Source organism: Glycine soja, chromosome 5 (genome assembly GCF_004193775.1).
Source record: "Glycine soja cultivar W05 chromosome 5, ASM419377v2, whole genome shotgun sequence".
NCBI classification, from domain to species: domain Eukaryota; kingdom Viridiplantae; phylum Streptophyta; class Magnoliopsida; order Fabales; family Fabaceae; genus Glycine; species Glycine soja.
In genome coordinates, this window is record NC_041006.1 from 1,213,479 (window position 1) to 1,235,540 (window position 22,062).

Below are 22,062 nucleotides of genomic sequence, written 5' to 3' on the forward strand. Positions count from 1 at the left end.
TTTGGGCGGTTGTCTTGTCGGTGTTTAATGTTTATATTTGGTGATATTTTTTAGCGGAATGTTACGAACAATTTCTCTTAACAATAATGTCTTGTCTTGTAATATTTTTCCAACAATATTAAATATATTTATTTTGCATTTAATACTGTAATAATTTATAAGAGAATATATACTTTGACAAGCAAATCACTATTTTGTCCCTCCTTTTAATCTTTTTAATTTAGTGTAGTATTTATTTTTGGTTAACACGTTCTGATGCACGTTAAAGCCAATTATGAGAATTGCATCATTCACTTCATCTCTCATCACATTTGAGTCTTTCGAAAGTTAAAACAAGCACAACATGAGCCACAATCAAAATGAAAGGCGTGTGTGTGTGTGAAGTGATGAGTGATAGCGATCTCAATCCGCAAGCACACGCTAAGCAAAGTATATAATATGCTTAGGTTTCTTTCTCTTGTTTTTAATACATATAACTAGCTATGTTTCTTTTTCTGGTATCACTTATACATACGGCATATTAAAATAATTTTACGAATGTACATATGCTAGTTATAATTTCAATTTTTATAACTTTTGTCTTAATGAATCTACTTATGAATTTTGATTAATAATATTAGCAAGTTGGCTCGTGCGTATGAGATATATTCTACATCAACCGTGTAAGACTGATTAACACTTCTAAAATGTATTTGGTCAGCATAAAACTTCATTTGTTATTTTTTTTTCAAATAAAACATACTTTTAGTGCTTAAATTAAAAATTATAACTTATAAAAATACGTTAAAGATTGTATTATAAATTTTTAAATAATATACATAAATTTAGCCTTATAATTTCCAATAATTACTACGTCATTAAGTAACTTATCAACTCTTTTTTTAGCATTTTTTTCACTTGTGTAGAAGTTGTAGACTATGGATAAACTTCGTCGTAGGTACTTACACGATAAGAAAAATAAGAATAAAAATGAAATAAGTTTCTTCATAATATTTAATTTATGTATAAGCTATTTTTAAAAATCTTATATCAACCTGTTTGTTTACTATATGGGCATCTTGCATTGATTCTCTTACAAGTATCGCTTTGGTTTATCGATGGTTTGATCTGAAACCATATTCATGAGTTATTGAGTTTTATGCTTTTCTAAACAGAGGGTTAGGTTGCTCACACATAACTAGCTTCTCTCCAACAATAAAAGATCATATCTTGCTTTGTTAAAGCATGGTTGGAAAATGATGCAATGCAAGAGATCAAATGAGACAAAATTTCGTGGGACAGAGGGCAAGAGTCATGAGCAATGCCAGAATTTCTTGCCCATCTCTTGAGACAAAAAACTATTTCAAGTTGAGGGTCCATATGTCCAACATTTTTATTCAAGCAATGAACGTCTCATTATTGGTTTTGAAAACCCTTCTAAAATAATAGTGTTTTCTTTTAATTGTTCAAGTAAAAAACTTTACACTGCGGATCAATTAAAAATCATTATTAGTAAGATTTGTTAGATCATTATCATAAAAAATATCAAACTTATCATACTTATGGTTGAATAATAAGAATCATTTTTTAGGTGTAATTCTTATATTTTTTATTTCTAAAAATTTTAAATTATCTTTGTATTATTGACTCACATTAAATTACTTGAATAGAGTTTAATTATCCTACATTGTTAGTACGATGTAATTTTTAAAGTAATTATGGTAAGAAATGTTAAACTTATCATATATATAATAATTTATTATTATATGACAGTTAGTGTATTCTAATTAAATTTGTATAATAAAAACTAGAAGAAGAAAAAACATATTATAAGTAAACACAATATGAAAATATGTTATTATAAATAATAGATTTTTTAATATCCGTCATTACTCAGTATCATCGTATTCTTGCGTCCTAATCATTGCTAAATAAGTAAATATAAATCCAAATAGGTTGTTTAATTTCACGCCAGAAAACAACAATTACTGTGAAATGGCATTGGGATTGCCCATTTTACACCAATTGTGAGTCATCAATCACTGTAATAGCACCAGTTCATTATTAATTAATCGATTCCAAGGTTACTGGCGATGAAATTTTCGATCAGTACCTCCCAGGGATTAAGCACTCAAACGACTCTAATATTTTTTTAAGAAAATATTAACAGGTGTGCTTACTATATTGGTTAAAGAATTAAAAGAATAAATATTTTTATTAAAATGATGTAAAGTTATATCATTCATAATTTTTTTATATATTCTTATGATTTTCACAATAAATATTTTCTTATTTTAATCTTTTAATCAATATTCCAAGGGAACTGGTCTCTATTCTTTTTATCATTAGTTATTTGGTTATTTTCACAAACACATTTGCTATCCGAATACTTAGTTGATTCCTGAGTTTTGATACTGTGTATAGCTATGACTATGAGCTAGAATTCATATATGCTAAAAGTATCTTTTAGCAAATATTTTACGGTGTGTTTTTGATCTTTTTGACTAGTTAAAAAGTTGGTTTGATTTTTTGTTTTTTGAAGAGAAACAAATTTATGGAATTTCATTCATACTCACAGAGAATCAATACAAGTAGGGATATTGTTAAAGCTTGGATACACGCATAAAATCTTGATTCTCTTGCAAGAAAATGGACAACATAATTGACTTTCTCCTTACAAGACTCACTTTTAGCTAATATGACATTGAGATCAGACAGTCCAGCTGCATTGCTATTGAGGCTATCTATGATCATCTTGCAATGACATGCTGAAAGCCAAGACTAGATGTCCAATTAGTTACTTGTAGGAGAGCTTAAGCTTCTGCTTCTGTTGGAGTTGGAATTCTGTTGTGTGTACTGGATCTTGCCTTGAGGAATATGCCATTTGAGTCACGTATAACAATGTCAGTACCATAAGAATAGGAGTCTTTGAAGATCGCCGCATCGAGATTGCATTTTACAAAGCCAGTCATTGGAGGGAGCCATGTTATTTGTTCATTGGGGATTGAGGTATTAAGCTGCAAGGATTTCTTCTCTCGGACATGTTGCCATTGGGAAACGTGTTAGGTCGTGAGGGACAATGAAATTGTTGGGGAAACATCAATAACATTCCATAATTTTTCATTTCTTGTTCTCCAAATAGACCAAAGTGTAGTGACAATTCTGAATCTTATCTATTGTCTAGGGTCTTGTAGCAAAGAGAAGATCAAATGTGATGTGTCTGTTGCATTGTCAACCAAATCACTCACCTTATTCCGCAATCCAGCCGCTTGCCAAAAGAGCTTCGCCTTAGGACAATTTATGAATAAGTGTCATTTGTTCTTTGCGTTTGAGCAGCAGAAATCACATTCTTGTGGGCATGTGACACCTTTACAAGCTAAGTTTTGTCTTGTGGGGAGACAATTCCTTAGTAATCTCCATAAGAAATGTTTGAATTTTGGTGGGATGTTGAGTTGCCAAATGTTCTTCCAGTCACCTGTAGCTTTTGGATGAGTAGTATCAATGATGCTCTCCATAATGTGATGGTAAGCGCTCCTGAATGTGTAAATACCATTGGTGCATTAATTTCTCTCCCTGGAGAAAATTGCCCAACAGATTCCCTATTAACAACAACACAATAATTAACTGTCTGGAGACAAAGATGCATCCAACCAATCCATTTTGTTTGAAATCCCATTTTCCTCATAACATTCAGGAGATAAGACTAATCCACCCTATCAAAAGCCTTGCTAATGTCAATCTTAAGAGCCATTTCTCCAGTTTTTCCTTTCCTTTTGCCTCTCATATGATGGATAATTTTAGAGGCCACGATGACATTATCAAGGATAGAACGGTCTTGCATAAAAACTGATTGTTCTTTTGAGATGCAATTTGGAATAATAGGTTTCAAACCATTGGCTAGGACTTTTGAAATGATTTTGTAGAGGACATTACAAAGGGATATAGGTTGAAAGTCCTTCATACTATTGGGATTTTATTTTATTTTTTTAATTTTAGGGATCAGGACAAATGATAGTGGAATTTACCTCAGGAGGAAAAGATCCTATTTCAAGCCAATTAAAAGTGGAGTGGAAGACTTCAGGGCCACACAAATGCTAATTTTTTTTGAAGAAGGTTGGATTGAGACCATCAGGGCTTGAGGATTTATCAAAATTCATTTGAAAAAGAGCTACTTAAAATTCTTCAATATTGAAGGGTGCTAGAAGAGAGTCATTATCATACGAGGAAACACAAGGAACAATATTATTGATGATTGGCTGAGAATCAGTACAAGTGTTATTTGCTTAAAACAAATTTTGAAAACAAGAAATTGTTGTATTAGACATCTCTTTTTGATTATGAACAATGGCACTATCGTCACAAGTAAGGGAAGAGATGTTGTTTGCAGATTTCCTAGCTTTGGCAGAAGAGTGAAAGAACTTGGAGTTTAGGTCACCATACTTTAACCAAAATATCTTGGATCGTTGTTGCCAATATGACTCTTCTTGAGCAATGAAATTATTCAGTTTGGCTTGTGCTTCCTAATAACGTGCATCATTAACAGGATCATGGAAGAAGCGTGAAGCTTCAATGTCCTTCCTACAAGCTTCAATTTGATCATGAAATTTCCTTTTCAGAATTCTACCCTCATTTGTTCATTTCATCAGAGCAACAATTCAACAATTCAATTTGGAGATGAGGTTGTTTGATAAAGGCTTTGACCATCCAAAATGGACTATTTCCTCCAAACCAGGTTCAAGAAGCCAGGAGTTCTCGAATATGAAGTTCCTACCAAAAATTCTTCTTTTTGAGGCATCCAGGTAGAGGAGAATAAGGGAGTGATCAGATTTGGCAGCAATACCTTTTGAGAGTTTGGAGTTCGGGAAAAGATCCATCTAGTCAATAGTTGCAAGACCCTTATCTAGTTTCTCCTCAATAACATCATGTTTTCCTCTGCTACGGGCCCAAGTGTACTGATATCCTTCCATGGGGAGATCGTGAAGGTTACAATTAAAAATGGCTTTTCTTAAACCATGGGGCTAAGGATGTTTGAGATTATGGTTGGTGGGTTAGTGTTCATGTTTGTGTTTGTAAGGTTTGGGTTTGAAAGGGGTACGCTAGTGGTTGGTTGGATAAGGTTTGCTTGAGGGCTTGGTTCATCTGAGGCAGTGCTTAGAGTGGGTAGGTGTGAGTGAGAGTTAACCAGATCAGGGTTAAATGAGGCTAAGGTTGGTTTTGGTGTAGGGTTGGTTGATTTAGCTTCTTCATTTACGTCTGATTTGGTAGCAACAGATATGCACCTCTTTTTGTCCCTGACAGTTAAGTCAGAATCTTTATTATTTTCGACAACCATGACATCAATAAATGGTTTAGGAATTGATGATTTTGTTTGCAGCTGAATTGTTGGGATTGATTGTTTTGAATTGTGAAATACATTGGACATAAATTGATTACATTGCATGATTCTTTCATCATTAGCAAAAATTACACTTTTATTTTTGTAATTATTGGAAAAAATTCAAATCTCACATCGATTAAAAATAAAGTTAGATTAGAATATATAAATGAGTGACAATTTTCACTTCTTTAAATTAATTTTTGGAGTTGAGTTATGTCTAATCTCATATTCTTACATTCTAAGATAAAGTTTAATATTTAACAATCTAAACGAGATGTATATCACTGGAATAAAAAATATATTTAAGTTTTTAATTTTTTTAAAATATATTTATTAAAAAAATTACCTTTTTTTTACAGCAGAATTTTATTACTCTTTTCAACATAATAATTCTGAAATGAAATTACACGTATGCAGACAGGATAGGCGAATTGAATTATATGATTTGTCAAAGATTTTGTTGGTCCACGTAACTTTTAGAATTTAGACCTATCAAATCTTTTTGTCAAGAGAACATAAAATTCAAGGTGATTTGAACTTATAAAACATATTATTTAATATTTTTAAAATTGTAAACCATGATGAAATGGTTAAAATAAAGTATAATTATTTTTTCACAAATATTGTTTTAGTTATTTATATTACATACAACTTTTAATTTTAGTCGGGGGAGGGGGGTATAAAAAGTCCTTTGACTACACCCTAATGAAATGGAATGTGCGAGAGGATTCAGCATTAGATTGGATCATCAAACCCATCAACTCTCATTGATATTCTATAGTTTTCTTTTATTATAGTATTTATATTTCAAAAGTTGGCTCAAATCATGGTATGTCAAAAGTTTAGTTTTTTCCCCCAAATAATAATATGTGTTTGCTAAATTTGGACGGAAATACGAAATAGACAACTCAAAAATACTTGTCCTGTGTTTTGTTTAAAAAGTGGTAAAATAATGAAAGACAAGATAAAAGCCTAAAATCTGATACTTATTAAACCAATAAAGAACTTTTTACTCAAGGTAAATATGAAAAATACACAACCATTTTTGTGTTGGGTACTAGACTGCAATCTTAACTTTCTCATTACATTTCATAAAAAAAAAAACAACGTGTATTTTGAGCCAGCGTTTTAAGAGGTATACAATATTTTTTCTTGAAAATTCTTAAATTGTCAACAGAAATGTAATGAGAAATTTTAGACTTTTGGTTATAAAACCTCATCGTATTTTAGGAATTTGAACAATGGAGGCAACCGGGTCAAGTATATTTTTTTTTCAATTACAGAGCACTTAATGATTTGAGAATTGATATATAATAAATTATTTTTCTTTTAATTTTATTATAAAAATAATAAAATACAAAGGATCCCAAATCCCAGTATGCGAGAAGTCGAACCTACGTTTTAAGACTGTATTTTATTTTTTATTCGCTGCAATGTATACTTGCTAGCAGGAGTTATGTATTTACTTTGGTAAATGAAACAAATAAATATTTAGTAATCTTATTAATATTGAACTTGGTAAAAGAAAAAGGGATTTAGTAACTGAAAAAATATTTCCAACCTAAAAATTACTTATGAAATTTGGATTCTTATATTCATAATTTAAAAATTTGTGTGATTATTGTTTATTGGTTGGAATTTATGATCCAATCCGATCTAATTAATAAGATTTTTTCAATACTAAAAATTAAGTATGGAATTTGGATTTTTATATTAATAATTAAAAAAGTTTGTGTGATTATTGCTTAGTGGTTGGAATTTATGATCCAATCCGATTTAATTATATCAGATTAAATTTGTAAAGTGTTTGTGTTGAATTTGATCTAACTTAATTAATATTCAATTATAAATGAGTTGGGTAACAAATTCTATTTTTTGAATATGACTCAAATCATATCATATAATTTAATTTATAATATATATAAATTAATTATTAAATATAAAACATATTAGTGATTTTTAGCTCATATAATTTATTAAATTAAACCACTCATAATTTTTTTCTTTTTAAGTTATTTTTATCTCTATCTTAATTTTATTTATTTTTTTCCATACTAATATCATACTTTATTTCTATCTAAAATACAAATATGGTATTAACATTAAAATCATTAATTATATTAATGAAACATTTTGTAATTTAATATCTTTTGAGTAGATTTTGTCATTATATACTTATAAAGTTCTAGAAAAAAACAAATTATTGTTCTAAAAAATTATTTTTAAAAAATAAAAACATTTTTAAATATTTAAATATAATTAATCCAACTCAACTCATTTATGATTGAGTAAGGTCTAAAAAATTTTTACACAAATCAGATTTAATTGTGATCGAATTGGATAACGAATTTAATTAAACCCGACACAACCTGACATATGAATACTTCTAATTAAGATTTGAGAAGTCAATTTTTTATTTTATAAAAATGAAAGTATAATCAAACATATTATTAGTTTAAATTTTAATTTATTAATAAAATAAAATACTTTATTGTCATTAAAAGAAAAAATCTACTATGCATCTCCAAATTACTCTTATCAATTAAATTATTTATTAGAAAAATCATTAAACTCATCATACATAATTATTTACAATTTACAATTCAATAACAATCTAAAAAACCATCACACTCAACATAAAATACATGTATATTGATTGAAAATTATATGATTGACTTGATGATTTAAGGGAGAAATATTTGATTAATACTAAAGGATTTTTTTTTAAGGTTTTCTCATTAAAACTTCAATAAAATATTTCAAATATGAGTACTTTTTCTTATAGCTATAGTAAATTTATAAAAAGAATTCTACATACTGTTATTTTAATTGTCATGCTAATTATTTTTTTTTAAGGACTCGTATACTCATGTTATATTTATTAATGTAAGCGATATGAGACACACATAATTAATATCCACAAACATCATTGTATAAGTAGATGATGAATATTTTGTATAATTAAGAAAATTTTAGATTTATGAGGAGAAATATTTCCCATAACTTTATTATTATTATTTTCCATATATTTGTAGTTTGACATGAAAGAGAATAATACTTTTGTAATTATGCGAAACTTATAAGAATTAATCATTCATGGAAATAGATATTAAGTATAATTAAGGATTAATACATTCTCAAGTACTTTTTGATTTGTTAATAAAATGTTTATATATGTTACTTATTAATAAGTGTTACTTTGTTAAATTTCGAGTTTCTAAACTGCAATGCATAAAAAACAAAAATCCAAATTCGTAGCTCTTTATACTTACAATTAGTCAAGATGAAATTAAACAACAGACACATATATCTGTGCGTGTGTATGTCCAGGCATTTATTTGTCATATCCATCCTTCATATTTTTGGTATTGGGATTTTGGGTTGACATTGTATCAAATTGTAATTATATTACTCTCAAACGTGCTTCAAACTCCTGCCAAAATGTTAACTGTAAGAATATTGTAGATAAGAGCACGATAGTCCAAACAAAATGATTGCCCACAAAGCTTACTTGATTATTGAGGAAACTTTAACTTTGTTATAATACAGTGTAGGCATCCACTCAGTCAAAATACACTGGCTATTGATTAATACGGTGGTATAATGATGAAAGATAGATTCTATTATATTGCAAATGACCTGCACTTAAATCCTTGATTTGACTTTTTTCAAACATTTTAAACTACACCAATTTGATTTAAATAACCCCACCAGTTCAAAAAATTAGCTATAGTCACGGTTTTGACTAATTTATCGATCTGATACCAATTCATCAGCAGCATAACTTAATCATTAGATGATCCAGTTCATGATCGAAACAGTCAGAATTACAAGACCGGTTAATTACTTCGACGATATATATCCCATGTCCCTAATACTTATTTACAGTGGATTGATCTACTTGTATATAAATACTAGTGACTAGAGAAATTACAACATTAATTAGTTTGGTATACATCCCTAGCTAATATGTTTATATTTACATACATATATATATGAACGGTGATTAAATCCACTAAACATGACATTACAATAAAATTAACTTTTGAACAAATTAACATGCGGTAGGAGTAGGATGGTTAAAACTAGTGTGGCTGATGGAGTATGATATATTAGAGCGAGTTACACTTACATGCATAATCTTTCAGGCTTGGTACAAAGTTCATGACCAAATATTGATTCTAAAGTTTTGTGTGGCAGGTTTTATATACTGCCCACAAATCTCAATTTACATATAATGAATCTTACTCGTGATTTTGTAATTTACAATAAGTTCTAACTAAATTGAGTGTGCTAAAAATAATTTCTTTTTAGCATTCTTGTAAGAAATAATGTCACTCATTTTAAACAGGCAGTAGATTGCATTTTGTGTCAATCCCACCCTCACAGTCTTCACAGCATGTCTTCTTTAATTTCCTGTAAGATGTTATCCTTTTGATGTCACACTTTTATTATGCTTGGCATGACTTTTGAACAGCTCTTTCCATCAAATTGTATAGACAATTTTCTGCAGCATATAGGGGCCTATGGATGATAGGGAGGTTAAACATCTGTAGTTACTTTGGTTCACAGCTTTTTGGTCAATATGGACTCTAAGCAATGTGTAATCTTCAACTAGTTAGGAGTTAATTTACGATTCAAATATGCAAAATCTAGGACACGATTGAAACTAGATCTTGATTTTCTAATTCCCATCATGATATTGGAGTTTGGTTGCAATTTAATTTCATATATTGGTGTTTAATTACGTCCTCTAGAATGGATCAAACTTTGTTGCTAGCAAGTGCTCAGGTTCGTATATAGTTTCTAAAAGATTATACTATTTAAGTTCCTTATATCCTGTTTCAATACAATTTTGCTACAAAAAAATGTTTACTAATTAAGTTACAGTTAATACTTTACTGATACTAATAGACGACTGCAAAATCTTTACGGACGTAACTTTTGAAACAAGAGCCATTGCATTACCATTTACCACAATTTTTTTCTCTTAATTCCTTAATTATTTTAAATTCTCATTTATTTTTTAATAACTTTTAACCTTTCTCTTTTTATATTATATTTTTTCATTTCAAATTAATCAATTACCTATATTCTACCCAATAGTAATTGTTAATTCCACATTATTTTAGAGAACATATATTACCCCTAATGTCGTAGACATTATTTTAGAGAAGACATTACATAATTACAGCTCAGATTTAAATGTTAATTCCACGTTTCCAGTTTTGAAAGTTCCTAGTCAAAAGAATAATTAAACTATAAAATTCTTAGAATTTTCTATTCTCCACCTAAATTTCTTATATAGTTATATTTTTCTATCTACATTTAAAACCATTCATATAATGTTCAAGTAATGTACTGGTAATTATTTGAGACGCATCAAAAAAGATATGTACCGGTAATTAATAATTATGGATAACCAATCAATACAAACTTTAGACAAAGGACCACAGAAATCAAAATCAAAACCTTTTTTTGTCGCTTCTATTTAATTCTACCATTGGAGGTAACCCTAATGGCTGCGTGTAGATTTTAATCATCAAATCATTGGGACCTACCAATTAACATTGATTTGGGAAAGTTGCCTAGGGTGTGAAAGAAACTTTAGGGCCATCTAATCAAATCATAGCAGAAAAAAGATAATACAATTAATGCAATGGAGAACTTGCTCTTATTAATCAATTTAATTCATTATAGTTAAACTCTAGGTAGCAGACAAGTTCCTCTCATAATGGACGAAGATGGGTATGTTTTCTGCTTTCTGTCAAAAGCTATACCTCAATAATGAATACAGCTTCAACCAAAAAAATCCAAAAGAAGAACCAAACAATTCTATCTTGGTATCTAGTTAACTTCACAGAACACAAACAACCTAGTCAAGTTCTGATGTTATTGAGGGGAAAAGCCAATGGAATACTCCAACACGAAAAATATCTGTATAGCCACTCAGGTACATGGGTGCCCTCTATGTATGTAAAGTTAGCAGAATAGCTTGTGTTACTTAATTTAATGCCCTAATCACTAGCATGTGTCCTTTTTCTTCTGGCCCACATGTACATTAATTATTTTATTAGATCATACATGCCTGGTTGGAATTCATGAACTTCAGATACTTTCAACATGAGGGGAAGATGCATTAATTATAGGCTTATCATCCATCAGAATCATATATATGAATTCCTGAAAACTTAGTACAAAACTAATTTCTGAGTCAAGGAAACATTTTATTTGAGGTAACAAACCCCTCATTGATTATCAACATTTTATTTTGTTTTAGCCTGCACAAAGTCAGATTTCTTTATTTATTTTTCCTAAAGAAACACATAAATATCAAGTAATATATATATATATATATATATATATATATATATTTATCCAGTTGTACAAGTTAGACAAGTGGTTTGATAACTATCAACAAAAGTTTTGAAACAAATGAGTTGAAATTAAAGCTTGCAATTTGAACCACAATTGTTTCTTGTTCCTTTTTCCTTATATAGTACAGACAGAAAAAAAAAAAAAGAAACAAACCATCCACGCACACAGAAATGAAATTAAAGCATTTTGAGAATATTTAAGCACGACTTTTTTGGAGGATAATTGTGCCCTCGCAATCAAGCACTCCTACTGCACAAATTCACCAGTGCTTTATTGTCATAGTTATCTCCTGCTTGAAAACAACCCCAGACCAACCCCTTTGCCTTTGCCGTATATCGTGTGGTCCTTGTAATTATGCCATCTAAAGTGGTCTTGATCGAGACTGCTATGGCTATAGAGAGAGAAATCTAAGAGAGATATAAGTAGTGGTGGGGAGAACGGCATGTATAAATGGAAAGACAGAAAGAGAAAGGGAGAAAAAACAGAAAATTTTGGTGTAGTAGTAGTATAGAGTGCTTTCAAGTGTGGATGGACTATTGCCTCCATTTTGACAACCTAGTTGGGAGAGAGATCATGGGGTGTTTTTTTTTTTTTTTGCATCTATGGCAAGTTGCAATTGATTATTAGGGCTTGGAAGGTGGCATACTCTATACACATGTATATGCCAGTGGCAAGTACAGGCACAAGTGCAAAACTGCGCAAGCCATTTCTTTTCTTTCTTTACAAAGAGGTGGTAGACAGAGAAAAAGAGAGAGTGAGCCTACTTTGCTATATATATCAAAGTAAGCATAACCGATAAGCACACGCAGCACGCATGGGAAGAGAACCAACAACAGCAACATTCTCTAGCTAATAGACTCTCTGATATCGATAGATAGATAGATGATAATTGATAGATGCATACATTGACATCTACCGCAAAAACCACAACTTCAACTCAAGAAGAGAGAGAGAGAGAGTTTGTGTTTGTGAGAGTGAGACTGAGAGCGATAGCGCATCTCTTTTTGGAGAAAGTGACGTTCAACCCCAGTCAAAGGGAGCATTGGCTACCATTGCAAAGCTCGTTGGATGGAAAATAATTGTACTTTGTTTTCACCCATTATCTACTTTTAGGGTTAGACACAAATGGACATACACCTGGAGGTTTTACCAACAGTGAATCAAAATTATATATAGTTAAAAAAGACAAAGGGAATAATAAGAAGAAATGAAATTATTTGAGTTATGTGAATCTTCCCATAAAAAGTCATGGCATGTGACATCCCACTCCTACGCACCATGCTTTGTGGGACAAGGTTGAACGCAAATAGTACCCTTAATTTCAACAAACAAATTAATTCAGACATTTATCCAATACATTAAAAGTTTATCGTATATATAAGATTTTTACTCATATCATAGATTTGATAATAAATCAGGTTTGCTTTTGATAATTTTTTTAAAATTATGGAAAGAATATAATATATTTTTTTTATAAATTTGTGAAAATTGTTGCTCAAGGACAGTCAATAATGTGAGAATTATATCCAAGCTTGGTAGAGTATAGGAAATTAAAGGTGTGTAACGTGAGGGAAGTTGGTTTTAGTTTTCTGTCAACTCCCGCGCGCGTGTGCTGTGCGCACCACGTGAAGTGGCACAAACTAAAACTTTTTCCCTATCCACTCACTCACTTGTTCTCGCAAATTTTATCGTTCTAAAGAGATCACAACTTTTTGCTCAAAAGAAAACGATTAGGAAAAAGGATGCCCCTTGTCTACAATAAATTGCTCTTGTTGGGTCCTTTGTCTCACACATTATCTTTAGTACTCACTCACTACTCTCCCTCTCCTTCACTTCACCCTCTCATAATTCAACTCTCATGCTTACAAGGTATTATTGTTTATGTGCTGTCATTCTCACACTGTACTACTTTGCTTGAGCAAGCCAATTGTACTGTGCTACCACTCACACACACACACATGAACACAAACATATACACAGACACATACGGTGGTGCATCATATCCGTAGCCGTGTCCCTCTCACTAACAGATTAAGTACTCACCCCTAGGTGAAAATAAAAAACACTACTAGCTGGTAGTACTAGTAAATATTAATTAACAACACTTAGTTGTCTTTTTATAATGTTATATGTTTTGCAGGGAACAGGCAAAACAAAAATGAACGGATGGAAAGGGATGGAATTAATAGCTTCTCTTTCTTTTTCAATAGGAAGATAGAGCTAGCAAACATGTCGTTCTCAGGCATTGAAAGTCCCAACCAATAACCAGTGTTCCATATTCTTGAAGGGGTAGGGTTATTTTTGGTGCAGTCCCAAGCTTAATATTAAAAATTCATTCCAGATATGTATTCCTCAAATACCTCCCTCAACGGCAATGAACTAATCTCGTACCCTAACCAACCATTTTGCTTTAGGCCTTTTTCCTTTGAAAGCAACCCAACTAATTCTTCAAAAGAAGAAACCAATTCGAATTACGCCCTTCCTCTTCCTCCTCCTCCTCCTCTTTTGTCCTTTTTCCAATCTCCCTTTGACGAAAATATCTTCCAGGAACACCACCATGACTTCCTCCTACTTCACCACTCTCTAGCTGACTCTGGAGTACTCACCAAAAACCTTGACGTTGCGGCCGAAATCTCGCCAATTCCTTGCCCTGGAGAAGGCTCAATTGCGATGGAGCACACTCCAAGAAAGAGATCCAGCAAGAGAGATCGCCACAGCAAGATCAACACCGCACGGGGCCTCAGAGATCGAAGAATGAGGTTGTCCCTCGAAGTCGCGAAGCGGTTTTTTGGGTTGCAAGACATGCTAGGCTTTGACAAGGCCAGCAAAACCGTGGATTGGTTACTAAACCAAGCAAAGGGTGAAATCAAACAACTTGGAAGGGAAAAAACAAGTGTTGGTGGTGCGAAGAGTGCATCATCAACTTCGGAATGCGAAGGGGTGTCTAGCTTGGACGAGGTTGTAGTGAGTGGAGGAGTTAACGAGGAGCAAGAGAGGGAGACAGTACCAAACATGAAGAGAAGAACAAACAAGGTTTGTAGAAAGAGTGCATTCAATCCTATTGATAAGGAATCGAGGGAAAAGGCAAGAGAAAGGGCAAGAGAAAGAACAAGAGAGAAGATGAGAACTCGGAGAGTACTTGCTGATGCATCAAACCTGAACCGTTTGAGTTCTTGGAACCCCTTTGAAACGGTTGAAGACTCTGCGGGTACTACTCATCAAAGCCAAAGCGTGAACCATCCCTCCTTGGATGTGCACCTTCCTGAGGCTGATCAAGAACCAAGTTCTCACAACGCGAAGGAGCATTGGGGAGAGAACATGGCGCATGAAGATAATTCTTTGGCGATCATGAACAAGTGGAGCCCAACTATGATGTTCAATTCTCTTCACAACTCAGGAGTCCTTCAGGAAGTAAGTTCAAATTAGTTAATTAATTGGTTGCACTTAACTTCAAATAGACATAAAGCTAGCACATAATTAAGTTATAGAGAAGGTTAACAAGTGCCCTTATAGAATACTAATTAAGAAATTAATTAAATGAAAGTGTTATTGAATATTGACAAATCAATTCTACCGTGATTCATTCAAATAAGAATTTTCTGTATATTAATTAGTGCGTGCTGGCAAGACCCTTGAGTTATATAAATATATGCATGGTTGGTTTAAACACTAGCATGTTGATCTGATTCACTGACAACCATGCATATTATATTCCTATATATGAAGTATATCGGTAATAATATTGCTGATGATGATTCACTCATGAAATTGTATGCAGCATCAATTTGCAGAATTTCAGTCCTTGGGCAAACCTTGGGAAGCCTACAGCAATCACATCTAATATTGTGCTCATCATCGATTGCACCCATCATGTTTTTGTGTCAGTAGAATAAAAATACAATTAATCATGCTGTGTATTTCTTTAATTTCCTTTTGGCATGTAATGGGGTAAGGTATCTTCCGTTTACTAGCATATGGGAAATAATATTTCGTGAATGCTTTGTATGTCGTCTCCATATATAAAATTTTACTTCTTTCTTTTTTATCCCCAACCTCCATATTTGTTAAAATTTTTGTTAGCATCTCATAATTGTCTTAGTGGTGTTTTAATTAAGAAAATAATTAATTGGATCCTTTTCCTAACTCGATCTGGTTCGATATGTATTAAGAAAAGAATTTGTGCTGTTATTGCCGTCAAATCCATTTACATATAATAGCGTTGTTGATGCTACTTGACGTATTTTCACATTGTGGTTGTTTTTTTTTTCAAAGTACAATCATCCCTTGGAAAAGTGTTAGGGTTACTTCTCAGATGTATGTATGTTTCTAATTGTTTGTGGATAACTTCTTAAGTGTATTCCAATGTGTGAATTCAGCTTAGTTTTATAGACGTGACATGAATTGACACTTGGGTGATGATCCACTATAAATCCACTTCCAGGACAAGTATGATTAACTTATCCGTTTGATTTTTAACATAATTATTTATCTCGATTGTTACACAGAATTTAGGAAGGCAAACAAAAGACGAAGCTACGCATGTAACTAAAGGCATGTTAATTGAGGAAAAAGATAAAATAATTTTAAAATATCAATTCCTGTAGACAAAATTGATATATATATATATATATATATATATATATATATATATATATATATATATATATATATATATATATATATATATATATATATATATATATATATATATATATATTGGGAAAATAGATATTTACAAATAAATTAAAAAAATGTGATGGAATGGAATGGGGTTTATACTTCTTGTGATAGGGTTGTTAGTGTAGGTTCATATATTTGCATAGCAATTTGATGAAGCAATATTTGGGCGATGTTGTTGTACAGAAATTATTCCCTTTTCATATATACACAGTTAGAAATTGACGACTACGGGTCAATATCTTTAGTTGAGGGATTCAACTATGTCAATTATGCTGGATATGTTGTTGGTAGTTCAATCTTCAACCAATATGTTCCGTACGGTAGAATGTAGGGTTTTTAATTAGTAATTGCAAGTTGTCTCGTATTATAACTAAAAAGGGATTATTTGACTCCAACGACATATTCTGCTATATCCAAGAACATAAGAAATTTATATCTTCACAACTATGTCTAGTTTCTAAAGTTGTCTTCCTAGTTAGTAACATAACAGGTCCATTGAGAAAAAATTCCATGCCAAACAGCAAAACATCTCAACTAAGTTGATTGCATAAACTATTTGGTAATATATTATGCATTTTTTATTTATTTTCACACATATCTTTCCATGATTTTCTTATTAATTTATTTTCATTAAATCTATTTTTTGGTTTTTATTTATGAATATGTGTCATTTCAGTTTTTCTTTAGGGAGAGGAGTTAGTTGAGTCATCTCGTTTTAAAAATTGATTTTGTGCAATAGAATTGTACAAAAATTTATTTAACCACAAGTGAGATAAAAAAGAGTAGAATGTAAAATAATATAATTAGTCTCATTTTAGCGTGTAATTAAAAAAGGAGTATATGTTGAAAAACTTGAAGAAGATGAATAAATTCAAGGAATAAATCCAGATTTGGGATGAATCGTTTTGATTCCCAAAATTTAAAAATAAAATTAATCTCTTAAATTAAAAAACAATATGATTTTAGTTCCTCTTATTTAGTCTTTAATTAATTCATAACACAAACTACGATTAGAGTAAAATAAAGGGACATGTTAAGTACGCCCCCCTTCCCCTTCCCCCTTTGAGCTTAATTCTGTTAGCGTGAGTTCAAAGCATTTGAAATAGATAAATTTTATTTATATAATTAATTGTTACAATGATAAGGATATAAAAGAAAAGAAGAAAGAAAAATATGAAACAAAAAATTAAATGATAGAACAAAAACAATAATATTATAAAAACATTGTTAAATATTGTATAAATAATATAGTAACTTTTTAGAATTTTGATGCTAGATCGATGTAATCATCATATTAAAACAGGTCAATAGCCATTTCATGAGTTTCAGAAATTAAACACAACACTTAACAATATTTGCAGAACTTTAATGAAAGGGAGGTTTTTCTTTTCGATATGTACTTCTTTTATGGATGGAGAAATTAATGATCAAATCCAAATGTATCCACGTACTACAGAATACACTGATCAGTAATTCAGTATAGAACACTTTAATCCGCAAGTGTTGCTAGGCACGCAAATGAGTATGCCAGGTATGATATGGTTGTATTTATGTTTATACCATTGTTTTAAGAAGATAATTGAGACATGGATAATTATGTCTACAATCAATACACTTATTTAATGATACAGATTCTATTATTATCAAAGATTCGTTTGAAGAAGACGGAAAATAAAAAAAATATTTATATAATAACAATATTTTTTGTTTAATAAAAGCTTAATTAACTTTTATATAGTAGCTAGCAAAAATCTTAAAATTTTCTCTTCATACATATATGAAATTAACTCTAGATTCATGGTCGAAGTATAGAGTGTTACATCAGAAATTTGGATTTGTGGTGGCTCTGTTCTTAATAATATTCCATTTCATGCGGTCAAAAGTAAAGGGTCAACAAAGGAAAAGATATGAAGAATCAGATTTCTTGCAAGAAGTCCTTTTTAGCTAATACTACTTATATGACATCGGGGGAGGGAGAGAGAGTGTGTGCAATGAGTTACTGTTTTGGTTCAGAATAGCAGCAGCAGTGCCACTCCAACTGGTGTTCCATTGTTTCTTTCTACTAGAGAGAGAAGGAATCTAAAAGCTAAAAAGTTTCAATTATTATTCATTAGTACAGTTTGGTAACGGAAATTTGCTGAAAAACCTACCTTTACTTCTTCAAATATTACTATTATCCCTCTAAAAAAAAGTTTATATTTTAAAAAAAATTTCATTTCAAATCTATCATTACCTTAGATTGAAGTCATAATCTTGTAATCTAAATGAGTTTTGATTAACATTTGGTTAATTATATAAAAATATACTGAATTTATTTTAAGAGTTAAGGCTTTGAAATTTACTACTATGAAAAGTCCCCTAACCACCCAACACTATATAAGCAATTACAAAGACCTAAAAAAAGATGAAAACTCCACAATTTTACGTGTGAAGGTTTTGTTTTTTTCCTCAATAAATTTAATCTACGCATGGGCGAAATTGTATAGAAGCAAATAGAAGATCAAAACAGTATTAAATAATTAAAAAGGTATGTTTCGAATTTACTGTTATTTTAATTTATGAAAAAACAAATGGACTATAAATAAATAATCCTTATAGAACCATAACCGTTTGAAAAATTCTCGTAACATTTTGAAATATATATAATGGTTAAAAAAATTTGTCTAACAAAAACAGTGGCAAATTAATACTATTAATGGACTATATATACTTGTATACCAATACAATATTTTTTCAAAAATAATATTTTTTTAGTTTAATAATTATACATTATCATTAAAAATTATCTTTTATGACTTATATTTTTATTATCAAAGTCAATAAATTTATTATAAATGATATATTTTATTAGATGATAATGTAGAAAAGTTATACACCATTGGTGCATATATATATATATATATTTTCTTTCTTTCTTTCAAAATTTACATTTAGAGGTGGAGGAAAAGAGGTGATTATTAGTTTTATTAAAGATAATTTAGGCCAAACAAAAACAAAAGAATATATTCCAAATTTTATTCTTAATTTGGTTTTCACTGTTATCTCAGCATTCATCGCTGCAGAAGAGAGGACTCGCAGGAACAAACGCCGCCCTAATCTAACAACCTGCCTTCAAATCTGTGTTTTCTTATGAATTTCCTTTCCCAGTTTCCCTCTCAGTCATGGATCGCAGGAAAATCGATGCAAAGTTTAATTAACTAATAATCAAAAACATAAAAACCACAAAAATGACAGCAGAACCATCTTTACCCTAAATCCAGGATCAATTAATCCACAGAAATCCACCCAAGAGAAAGAGATGAAGAAACCAAAATCGGACCAGACCAGTCAAAGACATCTTTGGTGTGCTAACTGCTAAATCCATAAATCTTCATATGATAAAATTTGCAAAAAAAAATTGAGAGATTTGTTTTATCGTTTTTATTAATTTTTTTCTAAATAAAGAAAAGCAACAACAAACAGGAACAAGAGAAAGGAACTGTGTGGGATGATGCCCTAGATCCTAGAGTACAGAGTAGCATACTGCAGCTCTTCCACATATAGTACATTAGTAACTTTCTTGCTAGATCCGTTTACCCTTTCTTGCATGATTGGGTACCGAGATCCAAATTTTTTTATGCAGCAAAAATAATATGAAAATCTCAAACCGAAAACCACCCCCAGATCTATGTACCTATATCTGCAACTTCAGAAACTTCTGAATGATCAAAACGTTATCTTCTTTACCAGTACACAGAAATGGTGTCCACCTCCCAAAACATGAAACCAGTTTTGGGCTTTAATTTCTATATATACTTTAATTAGTTTTTATTTTTATCAGAAAGGAATAAATCTCGGGGAATTACTAAGAAGAGAAAAAGAACACATCATTACATAACCAAATTAAGGAAGTGGAAATATACCCGGATCCAGAAATCAGATATAATAGCAAATTGTAAAATATGCAGATATGGTTAGGCAGAAGATAGAGAGGATTGGATGTTCTGATAGAAATTGTGATAGAAGCCCTAGGTAGGTAGGGACGAAATTGAAGACATTGAGGCCTGAGAAACCCAAATGGCTATGGATAATGGAACATAATGGCGTGTCTTTGAATGATTACACAAAGGGAAAACACCAAACAAGGGCTCAAATAGAGCAACAGGCAGTGCCCGTCCTTGAGTGACAGAAAATGACATCTTCTTTTAGGCTTAAAGGATTATTATTAGGGCAACAAAATAATTGCACCAAGACCCAGACAAGTGCCTTTATTTTTCTGCAGCTTATCTAACCCTCAATGTCTGTCATTTTATGGTTTGCACACTTCTTAAGATACCCATACCGTCAAATCAAGGGAAGCACCAAAAGGAAGGGGGGAGGGTGGTGTACACAAACAAAAAAACACCGAGTGAAGGTCACATGGGATACTCTATTAATTGGTGATATTAGTATTACTAGAATCAGAATTTCCGTTTTTGTAGTAGTGCATGAAATGTGTGATTCCAATCTTAGTGGTCATAAAGTAAATCAAATGCAACTGAATACCCTTTCACTGAGATCCATTCAATTTTTGAGAATAAATTCGAAACCTATACTTTTCTTCTAGCAATTAGATTATGTAAAAATGAATTAACTTTATCTCTATTACTGTCAGAAAAAAAAAACTCGTGATTATTTATTTTAAATATTGGAAAAATTTCTTTTACCGGTCATTTGAAACCTGTCGACTGACTAATTTTGAAATTAGCATATGGATACGGATACAGATTTACTTCACTTCATTTAATGAACTGCATGAATCTCAATTATTGATATATATTTTTTGTTAAAACAAAATTAGAAATTTAGTTTGTGCATTTGCATAGGATAAATTTTATTTAATTCATAATAATTTTTTATAAAATTATAAATTATTATATTTAAAATTCATAAAATTATAGACTTATAATAAGTAATTAAAATTTTATGATATAAGATTATTTGTATATTGGAATTAGTAGACAACTGAGCTATTTATAAAAAAAGAAGTAATTTTAAACTATAGAAACAAATATTTTGTGTCTGGTTGGAGAGAATACGTTTGAAATGTATCTCCCAAGGAGATACAATACAATATCTAGAATTTTTAATTAAGAGACTAAAAAGAGTGAAAGTTTTACCTTCAAGTTAGAAATTCTTATTTGTATTCATATACTAATTTTGTGTTTGTAAAATAGACAAATTAAAGATCTAACCTAGGTAAAAACATACTCAATCCCCCAACCTAAACACATGTATTTAATGCTTAATATTTAATGAGAAAAATGGATACATACTCTGTAAGTTATGTTAATTAAAAATCTTCCCATTATTCTTCTATTTCATTAATGCTTATTTCTATACAAACTTTTTAATTATTTGATTTTTTTAATGTTTTCCTTTTATTTTTTATTCATAATTTTTCTTTTTATTTTGCATATATGTGTTTATTTTTTCTGTATATAATGACAACATTAAGGATTGAACCAAAGATCTTATACATACTATCCAAACATTCCACCTTTAGTTGATCCTAGCAATTTACGCGCGTGTTTTTTTTAGCATCATTTAAGGAATAATTTATTTTGAAGTTGAATGAAATTAAAAAATTATAAAAATATTTATTATTTCATTAAATAAATTCAGTCTAG

The 22,062-nt window shown here is 30.7% G+C and overlaps 1 protein-coding gene across 1 annotated transcript; it reads left to right on the forward strand.

Annotated features, from left to right (window-relative positions):
- Positions 1-13,589: 13,589 nt before the first annotated feature.
- Positions 13,590-15,779, forward strand: LOC114411735 (transcription factor CYCLOIDEA-like). The gene is made up of 2 exons (XM_028375411.1): positions 13,590-15,145; positions 15,513-15,779. The coding sequence occupies exons 1-2, from the start codon at positions 14,078-14,080 to the stop codon at positions 15,573-15,575; spliced, it is 1,131 nt and encodes a 376-aa protein (XP_028231212.1). The 5' UTR covers positions 13,590-14,077; the 3' UTR covers positions 15,576-15,779.
- The last annotated feature ends 6,283 nt before the right edge of the window (positions 15,780-22,062 follow it).

Coding starts and splice junctions, on each gene's coding strand:
- LOC114411735 (XM_028375411.1), top strand. CDS start 14,078: ATGTATTCCTCAAATACCTCCCTCAACGGCAATGAACTAATCTCGTAC. Junction 15,146..15,512: donor ACTCAGGAGTCCTTCAGGAA/GTAAGTTCAAAT, acceptor AATTGTATGCAG/CATCAATTTGCAGAATTTCA.